Below are 25,142 nucleotides of genomic sequence, written 5' to 3'. Positions count from 1 at the left end.
TTTTATTTTAGTTCCTTTTATAATTTACTCATATTATTATAATGTATTAGCGTGACGCATTGTGCGCATTATAATCTACCAAAATAAACCAAAACATTTTTCTTTATTCTGTAAAACCTGTAATATTGGGAAATTTTTTAAGTATAGTTAATAAGCTCCATTTTTAACTGTTCATGTAGTGTTAATGTAGTGCTATCACATTGAACAACAAGGTAAGCGTATGCTACAGAGGTTTTAATATTTACAGTCAACCAATAACACTTATTCGCACAATTTATTTTCAGTAAAAATAACAGACTACATTATCATGTTGCTTATTTCCATGATCACAATATAATAATGCTGTACATATTTTTTTACTTTTTATTTCTTATCAACAGCTGACTGCTGATTGCAAGCATGTTTTTTTTTTTTTTTTTTAGAGTCATCTATATTTGAGCTATGTTGAAGTCTGTACTTTGTATGACGTGTTGCTCTCTATTTCTTTAACGGGTGTGTCCAGATCTTTTTGTATACCATCTAATTCATTGCTCTCGTCTTCCATGACCACAGCTTTCCATGATTCCTCATGCAGCTTTTCGTTCCTTTCCGTTATCTGGGATGACGGTGGGACCGTTGCCACTAAAGCAGGTGGAAGATATTTGAACTCCTCCTCATTTATATCAAAATCCTTCATTTTACGATCAAGCACCCACCAGCGTCCTGCAAAACCCACATCCAGGACGCGTTCTGGAAATTCTGCCCAGGGCACAGAGATGGCCGAGCACCGTGCCTCATACAGGCTGGACTTGGGGTCATAGTCCGTGTAATAAGTCAAAGATACGATGCCCAGGCTGGCATAGCGCAGCCTGCCCTCGTTTCGCAGTTTCACAAGGGTCTGGACGTGTCCATCTGAGGTGCCACTGCGTATCCATGGTGACAGCAGAGCCAGGCGGTTGGAAGTTTCTAGAAGGCTGGTCTCAAAGGAGGCATCATCAGGGTTGGTGTAATAGCAGGCGTACACTCCTCCCAGAAGACCCAAGTAGACTGTGGCTTTAAGGGGTCGCTCTCGGGCCCCCAGCACGGTCTCACGACAAGCCTCCTTATAATCAGTTAAAAGACTTCGGCACCATACACCTGAAAACAGTGAAGATTTATCTTGATTCATGTTCAGCTAATACAACTTTCCGATTGCTACTCACTGTATAAGAAATTTTGCAGTAAGAAAAAATACAATATTATAAATACGATATTATATATTCAATGCCACCATAACGTATATATAAACCAGTTAGCAAACTAATACATCTGTATTTCCCCAAAACAAAAAAAATAATAATAACACTCCCTCCATGCAGAGGTAGTAACTAAATGCACACTTGACTCACGTGATTGACCTCTTAATCGTAATACAAACAGTGTTTTCATACTTATGCCAGAAAGAAAAGGATTAACCGTTGCTTAGACCTACCTGCGCGACTCTTTATCAGTCTTTGCCACCTTGTGCCCTTGGTTGTCTCTGTAGCTGCTGTGGAGCACCATCTCTTCAGCAGCCACGAGGCGGCCATGTTAACAAATGAACTCACGAACGGTAAGAGTTCACAGTTCACGGTGAATATAGGACAGGAAGAGCTTCCGGTCGACAGTTACCAACATCGGCTCAACGTTACAGCGGAGGCTGGTGAAACTGCTGAGCTAAAATGGCGAAGAGCACAGCACGTGTAATGTTATTAGTCCGGTGGGGAAACAAAATACTCAATTGTCGGTTCCACCATGCATTCATACTAAAACAGTAAGTTACTAAAACAGGAAATGACACAGGAAACAATGTTTTTAACGTTTCTATTTTAATCAAAAAAAGAGAGGTTTGTAATTATTTGTATCAAATATTTAGATCGGTGAATGTGATATGCGGCAAGCAAATTTTCTTATATTCTTAAATATTAAACGCGTATGTATTCATGAATATGATGTCAAATATATTAAACTATTAGATAACGGTCAATAAATTGTTTTACCAAAGAAACGTACTTACAACAACTAAAAATAAGAACGATACAAAGGGTCTTTTATTTACAAAGAGAAAAAATGTTTTTGTCTTAGATATAACACAACCCGCCTAGCTGATACTTAACTTTAAGTAATGGCTATAGTATAAAAACGAGGTAAAACAGATTAAAACCTACCGGTTTTAGTTCCGGATTTGTTCCGGTCACGTGGTTGTGTTTTGACGCATCGGAACCCTGCAGGTGACGTGGAATATGGGGACGATAAGGATAAATCCATGTGTATTGAGACAATATCAAACCTATTCAAGCTACAGTCGATTAGGCTAATTGTTGTTTAAAATCTCGGTTAGTCAAAAGATACTATTAAATACCAGCCGGCCTGACGGAAGCAATTATTTTTGTAGCCTACCTGCTAGCTCGAAACGAGTTTGATTGTTGAAGGAGTCAGGATTGACGCAGGATTATCGTATTGTAGCAGCTGCCAGGTGAGCGAATCAGCCTAAACGTGATTTTGGTGGTGACAGCTGTCGTTTGATTACATTATGTTTATTGTCTTTTTTTCGCGCAGATAGTATTCTTATGAGAGCTCTCTGAGTATTCTGTGATCTCCAGTCATGGCTAGTCCAGATGATTTAAAGTTTCAGGGTGAGGTTTACGCGTTTTAGGTGTTCTTTCTTGCTTTGTCTTTCTGCTGTAATCTTCACTCTGAACGTTTCCAGAGTTTGAGGAAGCCGCAGATCTCCTGTCTTCAAATCCTGGAGCCTCAACCCTCAGCATCTCCAGCCCCGGCGCCGCAGCCTCCCCCGGAGATGTCAGAGTGGATCTGTCAGACGATGAAGACAATCAGCAAGAGAGTTCAGAGGTGAGCTGCGACACCAAACAGGCAAATGAAGATACAAAAAGCTGATTATTTCACATGCACCGTCGTTTATGGGTCACTGCTATGAACCGTTTACTCTGAATTTTCCCACAGTTGCTTGGAGGTGAAAAACAAACTGGTGGTTTTTGGACGTTTGAGTACTATCAGTCATTCTTCAATGTAGATACAACGCAGGTACATTTGTTTTCTTACTTGTGGTATTCTTTATAACCCCCTTTTTATGTTACAAATCGTGGCTCAATCACTATGTGTGGGTCAGAAATACTCTAATTGGATATTTGGCACAGGCCTGATTGATCAAAACCACACAATGAAAAACAAACAAAAAAGTTGGTAAAAACGATAAACTAGTAGTTCCCACAAATTCTCAAAAATATACCTGATAAAAAAACCCTGAACATTAGAACTGTACATTTTATGAAATGTAGATAAATAAAGAAGCATTTAAACATTTTAAAACAGAATAAGTTTGTAAACAAAATATAAGTTTCCACTGAATTGTCAAAAATGTATGCTGACGACTCAAATGTGTTCTGTTGTCTAAATGTCTATTTAATATTATTAAAGATAAAAGCATATCACCCTGGACCACAAATCAGTCACAGGTAGCATGGGTTTATTTTTTAGCAATAGCCTAAAATACATTGTATGGTTCAAAATTATATTTTTTTTCATTTTATTAAAAAAAATCATTATATTAAGTAAAGATCACATTCCATGAAGATATTTTGTAAATTTCCTACCTTAAATATATCAAAACATGATTTTTGATTAGTAATGTGCACGGCTAATAACTGGACAACTTTAAAGGTGATTTTCTTAAAAATTAGTTTTTTGGAGTGGCGACCACACCAGACTCACAAATGTAAATACTATTCGGGAGTATTTGAGAAACTGACCTGACGAAATTGCAAAATATTGCTTTTTTTTGATATTGCAGAATATTGCATAGTCTGCAGATTGAGCCGCATAGTAGAAACCTTTGATGAGAAGTTTTTAAATGAGAAAAAAAACGCAAAAACAAAACAGGCTAACCAGTATTTTTCACATCGAGTATATAACAATAATAATAATAATAGAAAATGTAACTTTTAACCTTTTATCTCGCGTCTTGGTAAATTGAAAGTAATTACAAATCTTTTAAAGAGAGATCCTGGTTGCTCGGTCATTTATATATCTTTGTTATTGTAGGTGCTGGATAGGATAAAGGGCTCAGTCATGCCTTTGCCAGGACGGAATTTCGTCAAACACCACATTCGAAACAACCCTGATCTCTATGGTAATGTAGATTTTTATTTTTAATCTTGCAGAGCACTTTTAACACAGCCAATCAATGCCTTTTGTATTTGAACGAATCTGGATTATCAAAGAACTGTCACAGTTTAGTTTTTTTTGCTATCTTTCCTCTTGTCAGGTCCTTTCTGGATCTGTGTGACTCTAGTGTTCTCAGTGGCCATCAGCGGAGACCTCTACACATTTCTGATTAATAAGGGAGACCCAGAGTTTCACTACAGACCGCAGTTCAACAAAGGTGAGAGCGCAGTAGGCATGGACATTCGTGGAGAACGTTTCTTTTAATAACTTGACCTAAAAATATACTTTACAAATATAAAAGAACACAGCTTTTTTGGTTATGCATTTGTTATTATATGAACAACCAATCAGCTTTGAGGTTCGGTGAGTTTAACATTCAAGCTTCAAGATTTAATTTCGCCACAAAAACATGTTTATGTCAGTCCCTTATGAATGTGCTAAATGCAGATTTTGTTCTGTTTTAGTCTCGATTGCAGCCGTCACCGTGTTCCTCTACGCTTGGCTGGTGCCTCTAGGACTCTGGGGCTTCCTAACGTGGCGTCAAAGCGTTGAGAGACAAATCAGCGGTTACACGTTCTTAGAGACCGTGTGTGTCTATGGTTATTCTCTGTTCATTTATATCCCTACCTCGGTAAGTTTGCGACGATGTTCACGACGTGGTCAGACTTCATGATGTTAGACCGGATAGGTCATGCTCAGTCTCCGTTTTCAGATATTATGGACCATTCCCGTCTACTGGATCGAGTGGCTATTGATTGTCATCGCCATGGTGATCTCGGGCTCAGTGTTGGTCATGACATTCTGGCCGGCCGTTCGCGATGACACGAGACTAACAGCATTCGCTACCATGGCTGTAATAGTGGCACTTCATGCCCTTCTGGCTGTTGGCTTTAAGGTGAGAGAAACTCTTCGAAGGAATCTTCCAAAATCGGACACATATTTTATCTTTAATCCACAAGATCTTGTAACACTCGAGACCTTTGAGTGAAACGTCTCCTTTGTCATAACAGGAATAAATTACATTTTAAAATATTAATAGAAAACATTTTAAAATGGCAATGTTTCACAATAATACTGTATTATTCTAATTATTGTTGACTTCAAATATCTGAATATCCTGTACAAAGGACTAAAATAAATATCATAAGCATTTCCTCTGCTTCCAAATGCTCATTTCTTGTAAAATGACAGCATCCTTTACAACAAACGTTTAGCTTTAGTGTTTAATACACCTCTATCTCTCATTTTAGCTCTACTTCTTCAAAACGCCAACACACACAGGATCATCGCACCCGGGACAACACACCACCCCAGCCGCAAATCACACGACGCTTGCTGTGGGCAAGCCCTCAGCGACCAACTGAACGGGAACCTACGAGTCTTTATATTCAAAGGACACGAAAGGCGTGTAGGAATTATGATAAATGAGCAAAGAAGGAGTTCAGATTAGTGCGCCGATGCTTCATGCACACAAGCATTCCCAGCAAACACGCTGAAAAAGTGTTTCCAGTTTGTAACTTATCCAGCAGATAACCTCCCTCAGATCACAAGGACTTTAGTTTCTAATGCTTTTCTTTAATATGAAAAGTGACCTGATATTTTTAGTGTTATGGTCACTTTTTTTGTTTGTTTCTTTAAATGAAAATAGAGTAATTTATAAAGAGTGATCTTGTATTACTGTGAACTGATTTGAGGTTTGCCTTATAACCCCTGACTGCTTTCTTTCCTTTTAGGCTACTTTTTCTCATTCTGTACGTTGAGAGGAAGTGCCTGTATCAAGTATTTAATGTTGCTTTCCTGGACAGTTTTCTGCTCGACACTGTGGATTAAAATCATTTTTGTCAGGGACAAACTCGTCTTTTCGAGCTTGTTTTTTATGAATGTGGACAGATGCAGCGCCAATACTCGGGGCAAAAATTGTAAAGAAGGTATGCTTTGCACTAAGATTAATGTAATGTTTTAGGTGTGGTTCAACCAAAAATGAAACTTGTGTCATCATTTACTCACCCTCATGCCAGTCCAGACATTTTATTCTGTGGAACATAAAATGTTCCACAGAATAATTTGGTGCCCCGTGACTCTATGAACCGACACTTTTTGTAAATCTATTTTGTTCCACAAAAGAAACATGCTTTTGTAATTATGAGGGTGAGTAAATGTATTTTTAGTTTAGCGTTTTCCCATTTAAAAATACTTCCCAAAAAAAATTCTTATTCTCAATCCTCACGTTACACCTATATGACTTTTATTCTTCCACCAATCCAGTTCAACCCGAGCTTTTCCATAAAGAAAACTGGACAGTGCCCAGTGGCTGGCAACCGGAAATAACATAACGGGACCTAAAAAAACCCCATCCCCATGATTAAAAGTAGAATTCTTAAACAATACAACAGCTTTGTATTAGAAAAAGACAAAAGTAATTATTGAAACCGCACACTGGCCACTTTAATAATATGGAAAAGAGCAGCTTAGGTTGCAAAATCTCTTGTTTCATGAAAGATAAAAGTCACATGGGTGTTAAAATGAAAAAAGAATTATCTTTAACACTTTACAATAATGTTAATATTTTTGCAGCTTTTATCTTGGTTAAATGTTCATTGGTACATAATTTTTCATTTAAGTTGTATAAACTAACACTATTATATTCAAAACAATATTTAATAAAGTTATCTTCATGAACTGAAATTAACCACAATAAAGGCTGTAAAAATACCAAATTGCATGAAAACAAATGGATCCCAATGTAAAGTGTTACTGGAATTTCTTTCCCTGTTTAAAGGGACAGTACACTCCCCCAAAAAATTTTATCATTTGCTCACCCTCATTTCTTTCCAAAAGTTTCTTTCATATGTTGAGCACAAAAAAATATTCTGAACAACCAGTTGTTAGTCCCCATTATGGAGAAAGTAACCCTATGGAAGTCAATGGGGACCGTCGACTGTTTAATGACCAGCTTTCTTCAAAATATAATTATTTTATGTTCAACATAAAAGGAACACAAACAGGTTTGGAATGACATGAGGGTGAGTAAATGACAACATTTTCCTTTTTGGGTGAACTATGCATTTAAGACACATCAACTTTGCCATCTATAACCCATCCATCATATGACTTTTCAACCATCAAACCCCCCAAAATGTCAAACAAACAAAAACAAATGCTACTGTAAGCAGCCACACTTAGGGACTTCTCCATCAACATTTAATTTGCTCCTTTTTTTTGTCTGTTGCTTTTTTTTGTGAAAAAAAAAAAAAAAAAAAAGTTAATTCTACAAACTAGCAGACATGGTTGTTTTCATCTCATGATCGTTGCTAAATCAAACTGAATTAACCGAAGAAAAAAGGTGACTGGAAGCGGTGCATACGACTTCATAGTCTTTGATGGGGCTATTATCATATCCCCGGTGAAGGAGAGGAGGAGAGAGAGAGAGAGAGAGAGAGAGAGAGAGGGGGGAGGAAAATTATAGCTAGTCTGGCATCACTTGATCTCCTCCTTTCCTCAACAGGTCTCAAAACACAGAACTTGACAAGATAAGGGTTCTGGAGGGGGGTGTAAACTAGGATACTGCAATTCCTGCTGCAGTGGTCAGTGCGTGTCCAGTGCGGACCTCACTGTTTATGTCGTTCATCCATCGGTCTTCCTCCCCCCAGTGCAGACTGTCCTTCCCAGCACTCCGCCGTCCTCCTTGCCTGATAAAGGAGGGTTTTGGTGCTGATATTCTTATTCCTAAAACCTCTGTGTCCTTATAATTGACTAACAATGAATCCTCCAAATTTACAAGTCAGATCAGCGCCGATATGGAGTCGGAGGCCGACAGAAGCAGTCTGGATAATCCATGCTCAGAATTCACCTCAGAGAACACCAAGCGACACATAAATCTGGGACTGCACTACATTAAAACACACAGTCACTGGAATGAAAGTAAGACGATCTCTATCTACACTATGGTTGTCTACAGGCAGGATCCAGCGGCGCTGCGCTAGTAGTCGTGATGAGCTTTGTGAGCATGTGTCCGTTTCTTCTGGCCAGCGATGAGAGGTTTGTGAACATGGAGATGGCCCGGCAGAAGCCCATGCTGAGAGAATGGAGATGCGACAGCCGGTCGATCTCACCGAAAACGAAAAAAAAAAAAAAAAAAGTTTAACAGAGTCGGAGCTGTTAGGAACAGTGGAAAGATCCTGCAATAGATCTCCAATTCATATCAATAGTCAATGATGGCATTTATGTGGCTAAAAAAAAAAAAAAAAGAAAGAAGTGGGAGTTCATAAAGTAAGGGCAAACATGTGCACATTTGTAAAGCATTTATAAAAAAAAAAAAAAAAAAAGTCCCGTTGTCAGCGTTCTTCCGAAAGAGTCCTTTTCATTGAGTCTCTGGTTTGTGCTTTTTCAGCATGCTTACAGACAAGTGCTGCCTCCCAGTGGCTGGTTGTGGAGCAGGCGCTGTGATTGAGGTGGGAAAGGGGGGGTGAGGGTTAACAATGATACACCTCAGGCGTGTTGAACCGGCCGAATGCCTGCACATGTTAACGCTATTGGGTCGCGGGACGGATATGTAAGAATAAAACACCAGTGAGAGAAACAGTTTAGAATATATATATACATACGTATACATGTATATTTATATATAGAGAGAGAGGCTATAAAGTGATGGTCAGAGACTGGTGCATTGGTTTTGGTATTCTGAATTTGGCTGCGGTCAGTTTGCAGGGGCTGGGGGTGGGGGGGTAGGGTGGTTAGAGGAGGGAGGGGGTAACTGGACATGCAAAGGCCGTCCTTTGGCCTTAGCTCCCGTAGTGCATGGTGTTGCTGGGGATGGCCATAGGGGATGCCATGGAGATAGCCGGGCCGCCCATGGTGAACTGGTTGGTGACGGGGTAATAGGGACTGCTGCTGCTGGGACCCTGCTGGGCAGTTGTGGCCCCTGAGAGGAGAGAAAACAACATTATATCTTTTGCATTTATGAGCGTGTGGTTTCTGAGATGTTCAGTTTGCTCTGGTTTTTGTGTGTGTTTTGGGACTAATAAGTTTGTTTTCTAGGTGGAAACTTCATAGTGTGCATGTGTTGAGTGCCTGTGTTTACACATAAATCAAATGGAGTATGTTTTGAAAGGCTTTATGTGTACTCAGGTTTTTTTTTTGTGTGACTAAAGTATACAATCAACACTGTGGATGTTAAAAACAGCAGTCAAAGACATAATTATCCTAGTTTCAGGTTCAACCTGATCAGCTTCAGCTTCAAATGTAACGCTGCCTGTGTTTACATACAAAGGGTGTATATTTTGAAAGTCTGAAAGTGTAAAGGCACATTCATATCACAATGAACACATATGTTCAGTGCAAAGCTATATTAAACAATGGACACTGTCACACTTAAAATTACAGAGTCATCTTCACAACACAAATGAATATGCTTTTAATATTCTTTCATCACCATCATTACCACAGAAACTTGGACTTGCTTGACACACGAGAACCAATTAAGTTCTTGTTCTTGCACATCGACCGAGCACATTTAAGCCACTGGTTATTGAGCAACGATTAGGATTTATACAAAAACAAAAGCTTTCTCAATGTAATTTTGGTAACACTCCAATTCTTGGTATTAACGGTTTATTAGCATGCCTATTATTAACACACTAGCTGTATGTTAGCACTTATAGAGTACATATCCTGAATGACCATATTCTACATCCCTAATCCCATCCAATACCCAATGTGAGCTCGTCTCCCTTTAAAAAGCCACGGGCTCCTTGAAAAAGTTTGTGCAATTTTGACACTGTTATTTTGATGTACAATTTCGGTGTTGTGTAATGTGATCGTCGTGGATTATTGTGTGTAAAATTGCAAAAATATAATTCATTCTTGCATGACGAAGAATCAAACTTAATTCACTTCAATAAAGAGAACTATACGCTAATTACTCTCGTCACAAGCATCAAGGTCTGGGGATGCTGCAGTGCAAATTCTACTCATATTTAGTACATGTTTACTAAAAGATTTGTAAGAAAAATATAAACATCGGAGGCCATGAACCGATGCTGTATTCAAGTCCTTCATGTCCTTTCATATTTGAATTTAATTAAAATGAAAAATTATATTCTGTATTATAATTATACAATAATATAACATTGAATATGTAATTTTTATAGTTTTATTATATATCACAAAAAAAAAAATAATTGCATTCATTTGAACAATTTTATCGACGCTGCATATTTTTAGTCTTTGGCTGCTTCCACTGTACATTGTACCCGTTCAACTCGAAAACTTTGAGTTTCCCTGATAATGACTTAATGGTGGCATTCATGCGTGTTCAACTCCTAAATATGATGCACTCAACATAAATTGAGCACACCGTAAGTTTAAGAAAAGGAAGCCGACACCTGGCCTCTGTGGTTGATTCTGTGTTACGGTAAGGCATGTTATTCACAATGTGTCGTGGCTGGGTTGTGAAAGGTCTGCATGACTACGATGTCTTAGGCCCAACTGAACGGATGAATTATGGTATTCTTCTGTAGCCTGACAAGTAATAATATAAAGTGTTACTTTTTTGAAAAACATGAAAGTGAGGAATTTCAATGTCTGGATAAAAATGATGAGAGAATAAAAAAAAAAAAAATTCATTTGTGTTCGGAAGATAAACAAGTGTCGTGTTTTTCTATTTGATGCAACATATAATAACAGAATTCACATTTTTGGGAGAACTATCAGTTCATATGTTGGAGTGCAGGTCTCGTTTTACACAGGCGCTCACCCTGGACGATTCCGGTGCTCATTATAGAACCCATTCTGGAGTGAGTGTGATTCACAATCCCTGTGTTCACTGGAGGGGAAAAAGACATCGCTTTTCAATTTACACAAGAGCAAAATGTGATATACATGAAGCACAGGAATATTTGTCACAAAACTAAAGGAATGAAAGGCTGTGATATAGATCATCTTAAACTAGTACTGTTCTATTAAAAAAACAAAGCAATTATTAATTGTACTATTTAATTAATATTAAAAGGATCATGCTATACACCATTTTCTCCTGAGGTTACAATTATAATTTTAGTTTTTTTGCACCAAGTAGTCATTGTTTTGACTATTTGGACTGTGGACTGATGCTTTCATAACATTAATCTCTTATCCCAAAGAATCAAGTTAAAGATTTGATTCTTTATGTTGAGTACTTGTAACAATTATTTAATTTTTTATTAACTTAACCCTTTGGTTCTTAGCATGATTGTTCACCCAAAAACAAACAAAAAAAAAACCTTGATTCGAAATCTGTATGATTTCCATTCATTAGAAAAAAAAATTATATTCTTACATCAATTTTGTCCATCAATTGAAGCATCAAGGTTTTGGTTGTGTGAGAATACAGAAACGCTGATAATCACACACGTAAAAGCTAAAACACTGAAACTCAAACGTGCTTACTTGATGTGTTTCAGCCAATGAGGTTTGAGCTTTTGGATTACTCAATGACAGAATTTTCATTTTGGGTTGAACTAACCCATTAATTACCCTCATGTCGTTTTATACTAGTAAGACCTTTCGATCTTTGGAACACAAATTAAAGACATTATTAAGTGATCCAGCTACAGAAACAGCAAACACTTTGGCAGAACAGTCAATATAACATCAGTAGCAAAAGTTCAGTTTTGCGATGCTATGAGAATACTTTGCGTAAAGAAAACTAAAAAACTATTTATTCAACTATTCTTTTTCCCCGAGTTACATACATTCTGGAGAGCATCACAATGCAAAGCATAATAATAATAATCTCGAAAATGGCGGAAGACATAACTCCGGGGTGAAGAATGGTCGAGTAAATTATGTTATTGTTTTCTTTGCTCAAAAAGTTGAGCTACTGATGTCACATCCTGTTTGACCATTTATGTGTTTGCTATGTTTCTGTAGCTGGATCGTTTCAATTGTGTTGCTGGCTTTGAAAGGGTCAGATGGCTCTCCGATTTCACCAAAAATACCTGTACTTGCGTTTGGAAGATGAATGAAGATCTTATGGTTGGGAACAACATGCATAATTAATGACAATTTTCATTTTGGAATGATTTAACCCTTAAAAGTCTTTTCATGCCTTTTTGAAGTATGTATACGTTTAAAGTGTGAACTTTCAAAGAATGGACAAAAATATTATTATTATGGATTTGGAAAGACACAAAGATCGGGAACCAATTTTCATTTTTGGGTGAAAAAAAAAAAAATCACTTCAACAGCACAGAGCTAAATTCACTCCTCATATATGTGTGTATTTGTGAGCGTGTGTGTAAATATCCATACGTGCATGCGTGTCTGTACCAATGGGGATGAGATTGTTGTGGGACACCGTAGTCCCACTGCCACCAATGACAGTACTGAGATCATAGGCTGCAGGCATCCCTGACAAAACACAGACAGAGCCAAACATCAGCGGCGGCGCTCCAGTTACGCATCACACTTCAGCCAACTCACACACATCTGAAAAGTGTTCCGGGACGGTTTTATCAGAGGCTTCCTGGCGATGTACCTGACACAGACATGCCCTGGCTCATGCTGTAGGTTCCTCCAGTGTTCCACATGTTCTCTGACGGAGAAGAATAGTGTGAGCCTGGAGGAGGGGCCGGTGTCGTGCCCGTGTACCTGCAGAACACAGCACGGCCTCAGCTACGCGTGTCTCAGACACCCTCTTACTGCTTTCCAAAGCAATGCATCCACTCACCGGAAGAAGGGGTTCTTGAGGTCAAGTAGATTGCTGGACTTGGAGCCTGTCTGGTCCACTTGAGCAACAATACTAATGTCATAGCTTTGTCTGTGAGAGGAAGTGGGAACAAATGAGACCACCAGATGGACAAGATGTACAAAGCGAAGCAGCCTGAGGGTCAAAGCAAGTCCTCACCTCTTGTTGGCGATTAAAAGTGCAGTGCCTGACATCGTGTCCCCTGCCTTGGCAAAGAGGGGAGACTGCAGCAGACAGCGCACCTGGTACCAGTGGGTGAGGGGTTCTGTGGGGGCCGTGGATAGCCACACCGTCATCCTGTTCAGAAAGACACAGCACATCTGTCAAAATCTCCGGATTAACAAAAACAACTAAATAGCTCCCTCATGTCTAAGTACTCAAATGATTTTAACATCATGGCCATATTCCCAAACGTTCAAATGCTTACATCTACTACTAAAATCTGAATTTATGTATGCTTACAGTCCACATACCAATTCTGCAATAAGACTCATCACTCCAGTATCGTTTAAAGGGATTTTTAAAAAGTAACAATAAAATTTGAACAAAATAAATGAAACTTATTACAGTGGTCCAAATTCAGGAACTGAAACCCTCAAAACAAACCAAAAGTCAACTTCTAATTTGCAATGTCATAAAATTTAAATCAACAAAAAACAAATGACAACAAACAAACCAAAAAAATGAATTGTCATATAAGTTTTGGTCTACTGCACAAAAAGTTTGTCCTTCAGCTGTTTTCATACATAATTTCACATATTGCTCAAATAGTAGGCTATGCTAGAAGGTAAAGCTGTAGGGAAAAAAAAACAGTAGCAACAACAACATTAAATTGTAGGTCTAGGCCTACTTAAAAATATTTCTAACAAGTTTTGTGAGTTTTCATGTTTTTTGTACTTTGTTATAGACTATTTAGCTACTTCATTATCAGGTGATAGGCTTTTCAAAAGCAGGTGGAGTTGTTTTATTATAATTTTTTTCCCTCATTAACTTTTACTAGATTGTATTGAAAACAGGAATGTTAATTTTGGTTATTTTATTTCGCGAATGCTTGAAAGTTGTTAAGCCATTAAACATTAATCTTATCGGTTACTAATTGCAATTAAATTAAATCTGAACTACTATGTGGTTGGAAAAATACCTAAATTTGTTTCCAAGTAGGCCTATTAATTGTATAGATGCAAAAAGCAGCATAAACATCAGGACATGAGAATCGCATCACGAGCAGAGCCTGAGCAAACACAGAAAAACTTTTTTTTTTCTAACAAAAGAATAAATTAACAAAACAAAAGAAAATTTTACTTAATTTGTGTGATGTGCCTTCAATTTGTTTCCTTTATTTACAAAGGCAAATAAAATAATATTTAGAATCCTTTTGAATGGGGTCTTATTCTTGGATGACCATTTTTACATTTTTATAAAGGGGAAAAAAAAATCTGCACGCAGTTACACATTACTAATTGGACAACTTTCATCTTCAGAAAAATATTAGGCCAAATAAATGTTGCATTAATACTTGTTTAATAATAGATTACATCAAATTAAAGTACAGAAAATGTCTATAGGCTAATTCTGTCATGTGGCCCATTTGTTTGTGTTCTTGACAAAAGATGTTTCCAAACTAATTTTTGCAACATTTAAAGGAAAGTATCAAAATAGAATTCGTGTGCTAAAGTTAAACGTGTTGACATGAGAATTTTGGCATTTCTAAAAGCTATATTAGTACAAAAAAAATCTTTTTAAGCGCTAATTAATTTTTCCTTGGATGGAAACCTTGCTAATGACAGTACAAGTACAGAAAACCACTTTCACTTAGTTAACGTTTTAGTTTATTTAAAATGGTCTGAACTTGGTTCTGTGAGAGAGGACTCAAGTACGAAAACACTTTAAAAGAGAATATGTCGAGACTTACACTGATCCAATGAATGCGACATCAAACCAAAAAGCTAGCCCATGTACAAGCCCTGAATGCATCATGTGGAATTTGAAAGGGATTTCTATCCTGGAAAAAGCAAGACAAGAACATACAAAAATGTGACCATCTAACAGACTTCTTTAGTACTTTTCCCATATACCAAAGCCTGTGTTAAATACTGCAAGATGAAGAATGCGGTGGAAACCTACTTGTAAAGATCCTCTTCTTTAGCTTCTAAAAAGTTGACTGTATATTTCACCGATTTGGCCATCAGGATCCTGATATCGAACGTGTCCTAAAAACAAAATCACAGAATAAATGAGAGACAGAAGGATATCAAAGCTCAGTCCTACGTGCGGCAGAGGATGAGGCGGAATCTGAATAAAACAAACTGATGCGCTGTGAGGCCTCTCGTCAAGGGCTGAGCCACAGTAAGTCAGACTCAGTCATAGCTCAGAGGGCTCTCCTGCTTCAGGCTGAACTCTGAGGGGTGCTACAACAGCGCCCCCTGGAGCCAGACCACAGCAGGTCGCTGTCCCAGCAGTGTAACACCATTACAGGCAAAGCCAATGCCTGAACAGCTGACTATTGCTGGACATAAACTAAACACGCACGGACTGTAAACTACAATTATGATGTCTGGAAATCAGTGGACTGAAAACCAAGCACACAATCGACAACTTAATTGGCTGCGTGTAAACAAAAGTAGAAATAGCAGCTGACGGATTTCAAAAACTGGATCCTAAACGAAAATCAACAACCAAAATTTCCCACGTAGAGAGTGCACAAAGTTGCGCTTCATAAACCTTCCTTATAGATCTAAATTCATAGCATACCCTTTGACCACACACAAACTGAGCTCAGAAACCCAGACCACGAACTAAAGCCTTTCATCACAGGCACAAAGGCGAGCATACATACTTCACTCGAGTCTCCTATATGAAACTGCCACTGAATCCATTTTACTAATCCATGAACTTTGCTGGCTTTCTCCATTTCCCAGAAACGTCCTCGCCGTTCTCATTCGGGCTCAAGTTCGTAACCCAATCCTGACCGTATTTACCCCCAAGCCCTCGCCGCTCATCTACAACCGGCGAGGAGACAAATCTCCAATTACCTTCATACTTCACACACTATTTTTCAGTGTACTCTTTCCTATGAAGGCACAAGCCCATGTGTTTACGGCTTTCTGACTTAAGAACTTTCCGATCTGTGGCTAACTCTAAAAAGCCAGCATGTACTTATGAATTAACTTGCGCACACCCAATCCGCCGGTCATTCCCTCCCATTTCTCACCACAATCGGCTGTCTGAAGTATTCGTCTACTGCGGCTCCTCTCAGCGCAGACAGATCCACCCCATGGAAAGACGGCTGGTACCTGAAAGATTCGGTTTTGTAAGCACGAGCACAAAGAAATGACCCAGTTACATATTCTTCTAATCAAATGACTGCCGGCGTATTTAAAAAAAAAAAAAAAAAAAAAAAAAAAAAAAAAAAAAAAAAAAAAAAAAAAATCGCACTCATTCTACATTTTCATTCTCTCCCAACCACACCTCTTTTTAACAAACTCACCAGAAATTGGCCTTTGTAAACTGCTCCATGTAAAGCTGCTCATCTGTGAAAGGGGCGAGGTGCACATCTCCGATTGTGGGAAACATTTTGCCTGAGAGAACAGAGGTGCGATATGTAAAGATATTGATACACTGCAAGTGTACATTAGTCTGTTGTTGTTGTTTGGTTGCTTTTACTGAAAAAAAATCTTTGTACCGTTGGGCTTGAGGAATTTTTTGGCATGCAGGTAGCTCTCCAGCATCCTTTCGTTGAACAGCATATAGCCCATGGGTTCAGAGATGATTATGTCCACCTGCTCGGGTAGGGACACTTCCTCTACTTTCCCAGGAATCACCACAACACGCTCTGAGAGCCTGTTACTATTTACGAGAACCTGTGGACACAATTATGAGCATTATTACTACTACTACTACCGCCTAGCATGAAATTCAATTAGCCAAAAGCCATGTTATTACATCTTATTACCAAACCCCCCAAAAAAAAAAAACACAATAGCAGCTTTTTGGCATCAATACCAGTACTATGTGTAAAGCATAATTTATTAATAAAATAAATTAATAGCAAGAATGCAATGAATTTCATTAAAAGTCACTGTAAAGACGGCATGTTCCAAATGTTAAGTTTCTATTTGAAGAATCCCAAAATTCCACATTCCACAAAATACAAGGTGCATAACTTTTCACAAGACTGATAGTAAGAAAAGCTACAAATCAGTATATTAGAATCATTTCTGAAGGATCACGTGACACTGAAGAGTAATGACTTGACACTGAAGAATAAATGACATTTCAGTACATAAAAAAGTTATTTAAATTTCTAAAAATTAACAACTTTACTGTTTGTTTGAGAAAACAAATGCAGCTTTGGTTGAGCATAAGAGACCTCTTTTAAAAATCTAACCGAACCAAACGTTAGAACAGCAGTGCATGTTAGTGATTGAGGACTCTGTTATACCTCTGCATGTTGAGCCATGGTGCTGGCCTCCACAGCATACACTTTACGAGCACCAGCCTGAGCTGCGAAAAATGACAGAATCCCAGAGCCACAGCCAACATCCAGCACCACCTAAAACAGACACGGACGATTGAGAACAAGAATCACGTCATATGACACAACCGAGTAAAACAGCAGATTTCATTTAAGAGCAATTCATAATAGAAGCACTCATGAAGAATAATCTTATTAAATGATTTGGACTTTTTCAGTTTCAGATATTGTGGTCTGGACAACATCAAAGCTAAAAGTCAAGGTCATGACAGTCAAAAGCCTGACCAATTACTTTTTTTTTTTTTTTTTTTTTAAATGGAGAACAAGAAATGCTTCAATAAGCATTTCTGAAACTACTCAACTCCATGCCATCTACAAATACACAACCCTCAATCTATATAGCAACAGATGAATCAACAAGACAAATACTTTATCCTTGAAGTCAGTATGATTCTGGAGGATGGCCCGTTGATATGTTCCAGTTCGCACGTAATCCTGCATCATGTTTTGTTGCTGAGAGAGGTAGCCATAAAACTGGAGAAAAGAAAGAAAGAAAGAGGGCATTAATTTTAAGCCACCTGATGACAAATGTCTTCACTGGAAATAAAGGCAGTCTGGATACCCTTGAAAAGGTTCTAAGACCAGGATAAAACTGGTTCATAAAATAACAATGCGTTTTGTTGAAGCATGTTAATTAGAAGAAAAACACACCTGAAAATACTGTACAGCTGAGGACTCCTCCGTCCTCTCACTGAAGACAGAGTGTTCACCCCCATGTCCACGGCAATTCTTCAGGAGGTTATAGAACGACGAGAAATCTGGCAAACACAACACATGCAAGTGCATTAAGAGATTACAGTTAAACTAAAAGTTAGTACACAACGGATCTGTGTTTATCTGAATGAGAAGGGGAAAAAAATTATTTTATTTTTTTTGCTAGAGGCAACTAAAAAGTTAAAGAGTGAAACTGAAAAGAGTCCTAATGGACATCAAAGTGCATCAGATGCTTTGCTTGTCTGTGGTAATTTAGCAGTTCGCTAAGACATTCAAAGGCTGATGTGCCCGTAAAATGAGGTATTACCTGCTGGAGATGCAAACTGCAGAAGGACACTGTTACAGCCCAGAGTAATGATGAAGGACTGCTTCCCAACACGACTGCATTCGGTCTCTCGTGATACTGAACACTTGAAGACACACGTTTCCTCATCTGTGGGGGAAAGCGAATGCATAGATGTTAATAAGCCTAAAACAAATCAGCGCTTTTGTATCATCCCATTGTATGCAATTTTTCTTTTGAAGAATGTTTCAACAGTTTTTGTCAATGCATTGAAAGTCAGCGGGGTGCAAAGCAACACAGGACAAAATTAAGTCATGCAGGTTCAAAATGAAAAATGTATTTTTAGGTAATCCACTGCTTTAAGACGGTACATGAGAAATTATATTTAACTTAAAGCTGCATTTCAGCTTTACTATGAATTATGCAAGGTCCTAAAGGGTACTACCGCCTAAACATAAATCAAGCGTATCAAACTAAGCTAGACCTGTTCATAAACATTAAGTTGGCCTTCTAAACATTGCAACAGTAATAGCGAAGCCAGGATGAGGGATTTTGTCATCTATTTGCCCAGCTGTTGTAGGATTAAGTCAAGCGTTCCGCAGACAGATTAGGCTGGTATTCATTTATATAATTGATCTGAAAACAAGCACAGTCTCTACAGAAGCTCAAGAAAGTACCTCTTAAACGAGGGAACGAGGCCACGAAAATCTGAGCTTTAGAGAGATGCTTGGCACCCCCTGCTCACAACTGAAGGCTTTGCTCTCCTAAAACACAAGTAAACTAAGTATGTTTTTAGCGACTAGCGTGAAGTGTAATAGAAGTTATCGATTGTTTGGAGAAATGAATTTCACGCCAGTACGTGTTTTTTGTTGACTTCTTGTCACATTGAACCCTGGTTTAAGGCACTGCATGCAGTGAAGACAGTTATTACTGTTATTTTGTTTTATTTCTATCATTAGCAACCTTGTCATCTACACAACAAGGTCGTCCATGTGACGTCAACACTGCAGGACGCACACAGGCAGCCAATATTACTCACACACAAGTGCAAAACCTTTCAATACCGTCCATTCATTAGCAAAATAATGACAATAAACTTTCTGCACCCTTACTCCCTCCACCTTAATGTTCGCGCAATAATAAACAGCGCTCTCTCGCACGAGTTTACCAAAAAGGTGCCAAATATAGCACGTAACGTTACACTAACGAACTCCAATCAATAAACTCGGACTTTCGACTCATTAATAAAGACAAACGATGCGGCATTCGCGGCTCGAGCAATAAAAAAACTTCTCCGACGCATCTGTTTCAGTAAGACGTTCATCTCATCCACGGGACATCGGCAGCATGAGGCTCCAAACAAAAGCCCTGAGCGCTGAATGAACAGGCGGGACACTGGAGAAAAGGAGGCGGGGGACCCGCTATTGTTCCCCGCAGAACAAAGATGAATGCCCCAAACGGAGTTGCCACAAGAAAGCTCTGCGTAATTTCACCTTACTTTAGCAATGTTTACAGCACTTTGAGAAAAAACGAACCGGTATAGTACGATAAAAGTGGAGAGGTGGCGCAGAACTGCGAGCCTGGGATGTGCGCAATCCGTCAAGTAAACTAAGCAGCATCCATTCAGACCGTCAACCGACCAGGATAAAACCACTTCAACAAACATATCAAATGTTTCCACAAATAGCACCCAGTGCAGAACATAAACAAACGCGTCTGCTAACACTTTCTAAAGCTCAGTAGTATGACTGGAGGCTCAGACTGCGGCTAACTTTATAGGCGCCAATCCACATTATAACCAAAGCCCTTCTTTGCTCTCCTGCGAAAAGTCTTAATAAACCTTAAAAGAAACCTCACGCGTGCAAAGGCACGCGTGCATATTTCTGTCGGTGGAAGCGCGTTAGGTGTTGGACCGCCGTGCGTTTAAACTGCACGGCAACGATAGCTAACTATAAGCAGCTTAACACAAAGTGTTTACGGATGCTAACATGCTACGATCAACGTGGTTTTTGCTGGCATGCGCGTTGAAACAAAACCCCTCGCTCCGGTCATTTTGCGTCTTTTAGAAAGCACGCGTGGGCGCAAGAGGCGCGTTTGGGACGGTAAGCCGAAAGCCGCCAGCGTCCCGGCGATCGGGCGGCGCGACGCACGCACATGCCGCACGCACAGACCCCTCACTCGGCTAAGCTAGGATACGCCGCTCAACTGAGGCCGGATGCAAAGTGCTTAAAAGCCAGCGTCTACTCACTGTTCGAGAGGCTTATGAGAGCCACGTCCTGGTTGATTTTGATTTCTAGCCGCAGAGGCTGCTGCTCTGAATGCCGCTGTATGTCTCCGTTGGCGTCTCCGATGGAGAGGAGGCGCACGCCTGAGAACACCGACACCGCCATCTTCGATCTGGGCAGAGTCAGACAGCAGCTCAGCGGCTCAGATCTCCCCTGCAGTCAGTGGTCAAGCTAGGCCTGACTTACTACTGCCTCCACATGGCCACATCTCGCGTTTTCCCCAGCTGTAGTTTAATTTCAGGGGATGGCAGGGGCTGCGAGGAAAAGGCAGGTGTGTGTTGAGCAAACTAATGCAATTGATTAAAAGTGTGGGTGAGAATATTGTACAGGAGGCAGTGTGAAGGAGAAGAGACGGCATGAGTGAACGGGGTAAAAATTTACCCACAAAACCACAGTGTAAGGGTTGATTTTATGAAACTAAATAATAGATATGACATGACTTGACGAGATACAATTATTATTTATTTTCATTTGTGAATATATATATATATATATATATATATATATATATATATATATATATATATATATATATATATATATATATATATATATATTTAAATATATATAAAATATATATATATAAAAAAAAAAAAAAATATATATATATATATATATATATATATATATATATATATATATATATATATATATATATATTCTTGACTATTTTGATATATTTATAGAACACATTTACAAATTATGATGTTTACTTTATAATGATTTTTGGCATAAAAGAAAAATTTATCATTTTGACCCATACAATGCATTGTTGGCAATTGCATAATTGCATTATGACTAGTTCTGTGCTCCAGGGTCACAAATGATTTGTAACGGTACAGTAACACAATTGAAAGATTTCTGAAATGTTTAAATATGCAGATAAGGCATTATGTAATTAAATGTACGCCGATTTACATACTTGTCCAGAACAAAAATCGAAATACTGTATAAAATTATAATTTTTTTGCTGATGTATTAAAGCCATTTTGTATACTTCTTTTGTAAATAAGAAAAAAAACATTCAACAGTGAAGTGGAAAAGGAACAAAATGTTATATAATTATATATAAATACCTTGATATAAAGAGGAAATTAATAGCTTTGCATGTTTGATTATATGTATATACATATTTTTATTTTAATTCTAGCATTTGTAGACTACTAGAGTTTTCAGGGAACTTTTAGCTCAGTTTTTTTATATTTTCAGCCAGTACTTGAACTTTTCAACATTTCTCGTTTAAGTTTCTCCATCTAACACTTATACAGCTTTGTTTAAGTTACAACAACAAAACTATACAAACTATAAGGGTTTCTAGCATCGTTGTTTCTCTTACCGTCTAAATCACAAAAAATTTATTTAAGGTCTCGTTCAAAAAAATGCAAGAAGCTTTTTTTAGGCTCAGTCATTTTAATTTATTTATCAATGGCACCTTATTTACCGACAACATCTTGATTCAGTTTAATAAGGAAAATTATATTGGCGTCTCTCAAATAAATCAGACGTTGCTCTCCTAGGCACGTTCAATCTTAAAATGCAAGACATACACGAGGTAAACAGACTGAAAAAGTTAACAATGCAGTGACAGCAGTAAAAATGACATTTGCATGAACGTCTAGTGGTTGACTGATGAAGATACAGTACAGGTATAAGATGAGATCAGTAAGCCGAGAGTATATGCAAAAACAGGCCAGCTGGTACGCTCACGGTCATTTGGTGTTCAAATTCTTAGAGTAAAAGCGTAACAGGTAGGCAGCACCCTTTCACCAGCAAATATTACTAAAACTCTGCACTCGAGTGTTAACACTAGAACATTTAGGAAATGTCAGAGTTATGCAGAAACCTCACAAGATTAGGGAAAATGCATCCGAATAAAAAGTAGTACCTCATTCATTCAGTATTCAGAACAGTGAATTTATATCAGAAACACAGCATCGATCTTCAACAAAAAGAACCTGAGATTCAAGACATCTCTCTCCTTCAATAGAGCTATGTGGTTAATACAATTAAAGTTTCGTGGCAACACAAGTCTATGTATGTAAGCCTAATTGCATCAATAAACAAATTAATTCTGCGTTTCTTCCTAAACTAAAACATATTACGACAAGAAAGCATTTTGCAGGTTTTTTTTTGTGTAAGGCTGGTATTCAAACGGACTTCGCTACACAGCAAAAAAAAAAAAAAAAGATAATATAATATTTCTGCAAATTTGTCAATTTTTTCAGTGTACCAACTAAACGCTTGAATTCTTTCCTGCTAGTTTAACTTCGCTCTACGATGCCCTTATTTAACAATATGCAAACACTTTTAAAATCACTTCTCACAGGTTTTCTTCATAACTCACGTCACTGAACGTGAAAGACTTCAAGTCACAAACGCAGCTTACAAATGGAACGATGTAGCGTAACGGTAACGGTGATGACCAGCTCCGCTGTAATGTAAAGGGGGTCTGAAGGTTGTGTAGTGAAAACGTTTGAGTGAAAGAGGAATGTTCAGAAGTTTCTCCGTGTTCTTCACCGCTCCTTCAGAGGGAACAGACAGACAGAGGTTTACATTTCTCTTTACATTGCCGGTTAACGGGACATTTCAGAAAGAAAACGGTGACACTGGGCTGACTGTTGGTACCTCAGAAGAGCGCACATGATTTGGGGGGCCGAAAGGGGTTGTCGCTTGATGGGACTCCCATGAGGAGAGGGTCCTTGTGGGCATTTTGCATGCAAAATGCTTTCAGCTCTGCCGCAGCTTGAGAAACCTAGGGAAGCAGATAAAAGTGTCTTCTCAGTGAGCATTTTTCTCAGGCTCCAATGTTTGTTTAGTTTTTTTTCACATCAACGCAATGAAAACAACCTAATTATTGCCGTTAAAGTGACAGGAGCCTGATAAAACGCTCGTTTTAAAAACATATTTTGAACAGCATAAGGCTTTTGCCTCCTTATCTCTTCAGGTAGGCCATGGGCTACGTATGAATTTACGGATAAAAGGGGTTTGTGGAGCAATAAAGCCTCTATTGGCTTCATAGCGCTCACGCGGTCAGAAGATACGGAGTTTATACGATCCACGATAAACTCAATAATAACGCACAAAGCCTTGGGTTGTTTTTAAAATAGCGTGTTTGGAGCCAGTGGGACCTAATATAGATTTGGATTTTCCCGGCCAACAAATGTGACACTGTGTCACACACTCACAATCAACAAAGAGCTGCTCTGTGCGCCGCTGCCTGCGGAGTTTCACTTTAAACGCGGCTGTGCGCGAGCGAAAGTTTGGACGCGTTTACGTCGAACGTTATCACGCACCTCACGCACGTATACGAGAGATACCGGACGATAACGCGGCTTCGCAATCGATTAAAAGCGAGCTGTCATCTGCTCCGAGCGAAAACAATCGCAACCCGCCTCGGTAAAAGCTGGCAAACAGATAACTTTGTTACGCTTCAGTTGCACGAGAAATGTTGTGAGAGAAATCGAGAAACGTTAAAAACAGTAAAGCAATCACACAAAGTAGCAGGATGTTCGGACAGGATCAACAAGTTTGCCCAGGCACACCCTGTTAGCAAAGATTTCCAATCTTTAAGGGTTTTATTTTCTCACGCTCACCTTGATTCTGCGGATTCCTGCTTCAAATCGCAGCTGCTTGACGCTTTTTTGCAGGCTGACCAGACCGCCGGCGCTGTTATTCGACATGACTCCTGACAGATCGAGAAAGTTCGTAACAATGTTGAGACGAGACTGACTTCGGCTGCAACCGGCTCAATTGCGCCCCTGTAGTCGAAACCGACGATTGGTTTCACACTGCGACGGCGCAGGAGGACACCTGACCGGTTTCTTCACCTGTGAATGAATGGGGTTTAAAAGGAAGCAAGCAAGCAATAAACAGACAACCGTACATACATACATAACTCCAGAAAGAACCCCTTTACACTGTGTTGTTTTATAATGAGCTTATCATATTTTCTATAACCCTCACAAGGGGACCTTTCTACATTTAAGATTTTCATTTAACATTTACTAACATAATCAGTACGCTTATTACGCCATTTTTTATTGAAATAAAACGTGTATGTTATTGTGGATTAGGTGGGTGAGATAATGCATTATTGTTGACTTAATATTCAACTTCAACTTAATATTCATGCTAATAAGACACAGTTGGTGTATTTTTTATTTCATTACTTTCACAAAGGGTTCTAGTTGAGTGCGATAAAGCGCCATCTAGCGTTGTTTTATTATATGACAGTGGATGTGCTTCACCAGAGCCTCTCCGTAAGTGGAGACTCCAAAGTCAAATAAAGGTTCCGGAATATTTCTGTTCTGTTTTGAATGAAAGTCAATGTGTAAGTTTATTTATTTTACTGAGCCGCCAGACCTGCCATTAACTACAAACGTATCAATGTCTTGTTTTTCTTTTCATTTAAATGATTGA

General features: G+C 38.6%; 4 protein-coding genes across 7 annotated transcripts; 1 reads left to right on the top strand and 3 right to left on the bottom strand.

The window, feature by feature from the left end:
- Positions 1–219: 219 nt before the first annotated feature.
- timm29 (translocase of inner mitochondrial membrane 29) lies at positions 220–2,300 on the bottom strand. 2 transcript variants are annotated; one of them, XM_043234775.1, is made up of 3 exons: positions 2,166–2,300; positions 1,451–1,674; positions 220–1,116 (listed from the first exon to the last, which is right to left on the bottom strand). In XM_043234775.1, the coding sequence occupies exons 2-3, from the start codon at positions 1,545–1,547 to the stop codon at positions 440–442; spliced, it is 774 nt and encodes a 257-aa protein (XP_043090710.1). In that variant the 5' UTR covers positions 1,548–1,674; positions 2,166–2,300; the 3' UTR covers positions 220–439. The 2 variants fall into 2 exon arrangements, with proteins under 2 accessions (XP_043090710.1, XP_043090711.1); XM_043234776.1 differs by lacking the exon at positions 2,166–2,300 and having other exon boundaries at positions 1,451–2,090.
- A 31-nt stretch (positions 2,301–2,331) lies between these two features.
- yipf2 (Yip1 domain family, member 2) lies at positions 2,332–6,034 on the top strand. 2 transcript variants are annotated; one of them, XM_043234774.1, is made up of 9 exons: positions 2,332–2,473; positions 2,561–2,633; positions 2,708–2,850; positions 2,962–3,042; positions 4,060–4,147; positions 4,283–4,399; positions 4,647–4,813; positions 4,895–5,077; positions 5,433–6,034. In XM_043234774.1, exons 2-9 carry the CDS (start codon positions 2,603–2,605, stop codon positions 5,544–5,546), a joined length of 924 nt encoding a protein of 307 aa, XP_043090709.1. In that variant the 5' UTR covers positions 2,332–2,473; positions 2,561–2,602; the 3' UTR covers positions 5,547–6,034. The 2 variants fall into 2 exon arrangements, with proteins under 2 accessions (XP_043090709.1, XP_043090708.1); XM_043234773.1 differs by having other exon boundaries at positions 2,557–2,633.
- Positions 6,035–7,361: 1,327 nt separating this feature from the next.
- Positions 7,362–20,939, bottom strand: carm1 (coactivator-associated arginine methyltransferase 1). 2 transcript variants are annotated; one of them, XM_043234772.1, is made up of 16 exons: positions 20,687–20,939; positions 18,463–18,588; positions 18,093–18,199; positions 17,811–17,915; positions 17,349–17,459; positions 16,590–16,767; positions 16,395–16,485; positions 16,119–16,200; positions 15,032–15,117; positions 14,820–14,909; positions 13,067–13,204; positions 12,890–12,979; positions 12,698–12,810; positions 12,490–12,570; positions 10,937–11,005; positions 7,362–9,103 (listed from the first exon to the last, which is right to left on the bottom strand). In XM_043234772.1, the coding sequence occupies exons 1-16, from the start codon at positions 20,826–20,828 to the stop codon at positions 8,964–8,966; spliced, it is 1,749 nt and encodes a 582-aa protein (XP_043090707.1). In that variant the 5' UTR covers positions 20,829–20,939; the 3' UTR covers positions 7,362–8,963. The 2 variants fall into 2 exon arrangements, with proteins under 2 accessions (XP_043090707.1, XP_043090706.1); XM_043234771.1 differs by having other exon boundaries at positions 12,472–12,570; positions 20,687–20,937.
- A 1,174-nt stretch (positions 20,940–22,113) lies between these two features.
- On the bottom strand, positions 22,114–24,493 carry si:dkey-204f11.64 (uncharacterized protein LOC100537752 homolog). The gene is made up of 3 exons (XM_043234628.1): positions 24,317–24,493; positions 23,349–23,475; positions 22,114–23,245 (listed from the first exon to the last, which is right to left on the bottom strand). The coding sequence occupies exons 1-2, from the start codon at positions 24,401–24,403 to the stop codon at positions 23,350–23,352; spliced, it is 213 nt and encodes a 70-aa protein (XP_043090563.1). The 5' UTR covers positions 24,404–24,493; the 3' UTR covers positions 22,114–23,245; position 23,349.
- Between the last annotated feature and the right edge of the window lie 649 nt (positions 24,494–25,142).

Source organism: Puntigrus tetrazona, chromosome 3 (assembly GCF_018831695.1).
Source record: "Puntigrus tetrazona isolate hp1 chromosome 3, ASM1883169v1, whole genome shotgun sequence".
Lineage (NCBI taxonomy): Eukaryota > Metazoa > Chordata > Actinopteri > Cypriniformes > Cyprinidae > Puntigrus > Puntigrus tetrazona.
The sequence above is the reverse complement of the archived record's forward strand: the minus strand, read 5'-3'. Positions and strand labels throughout refer to the sequence as shown.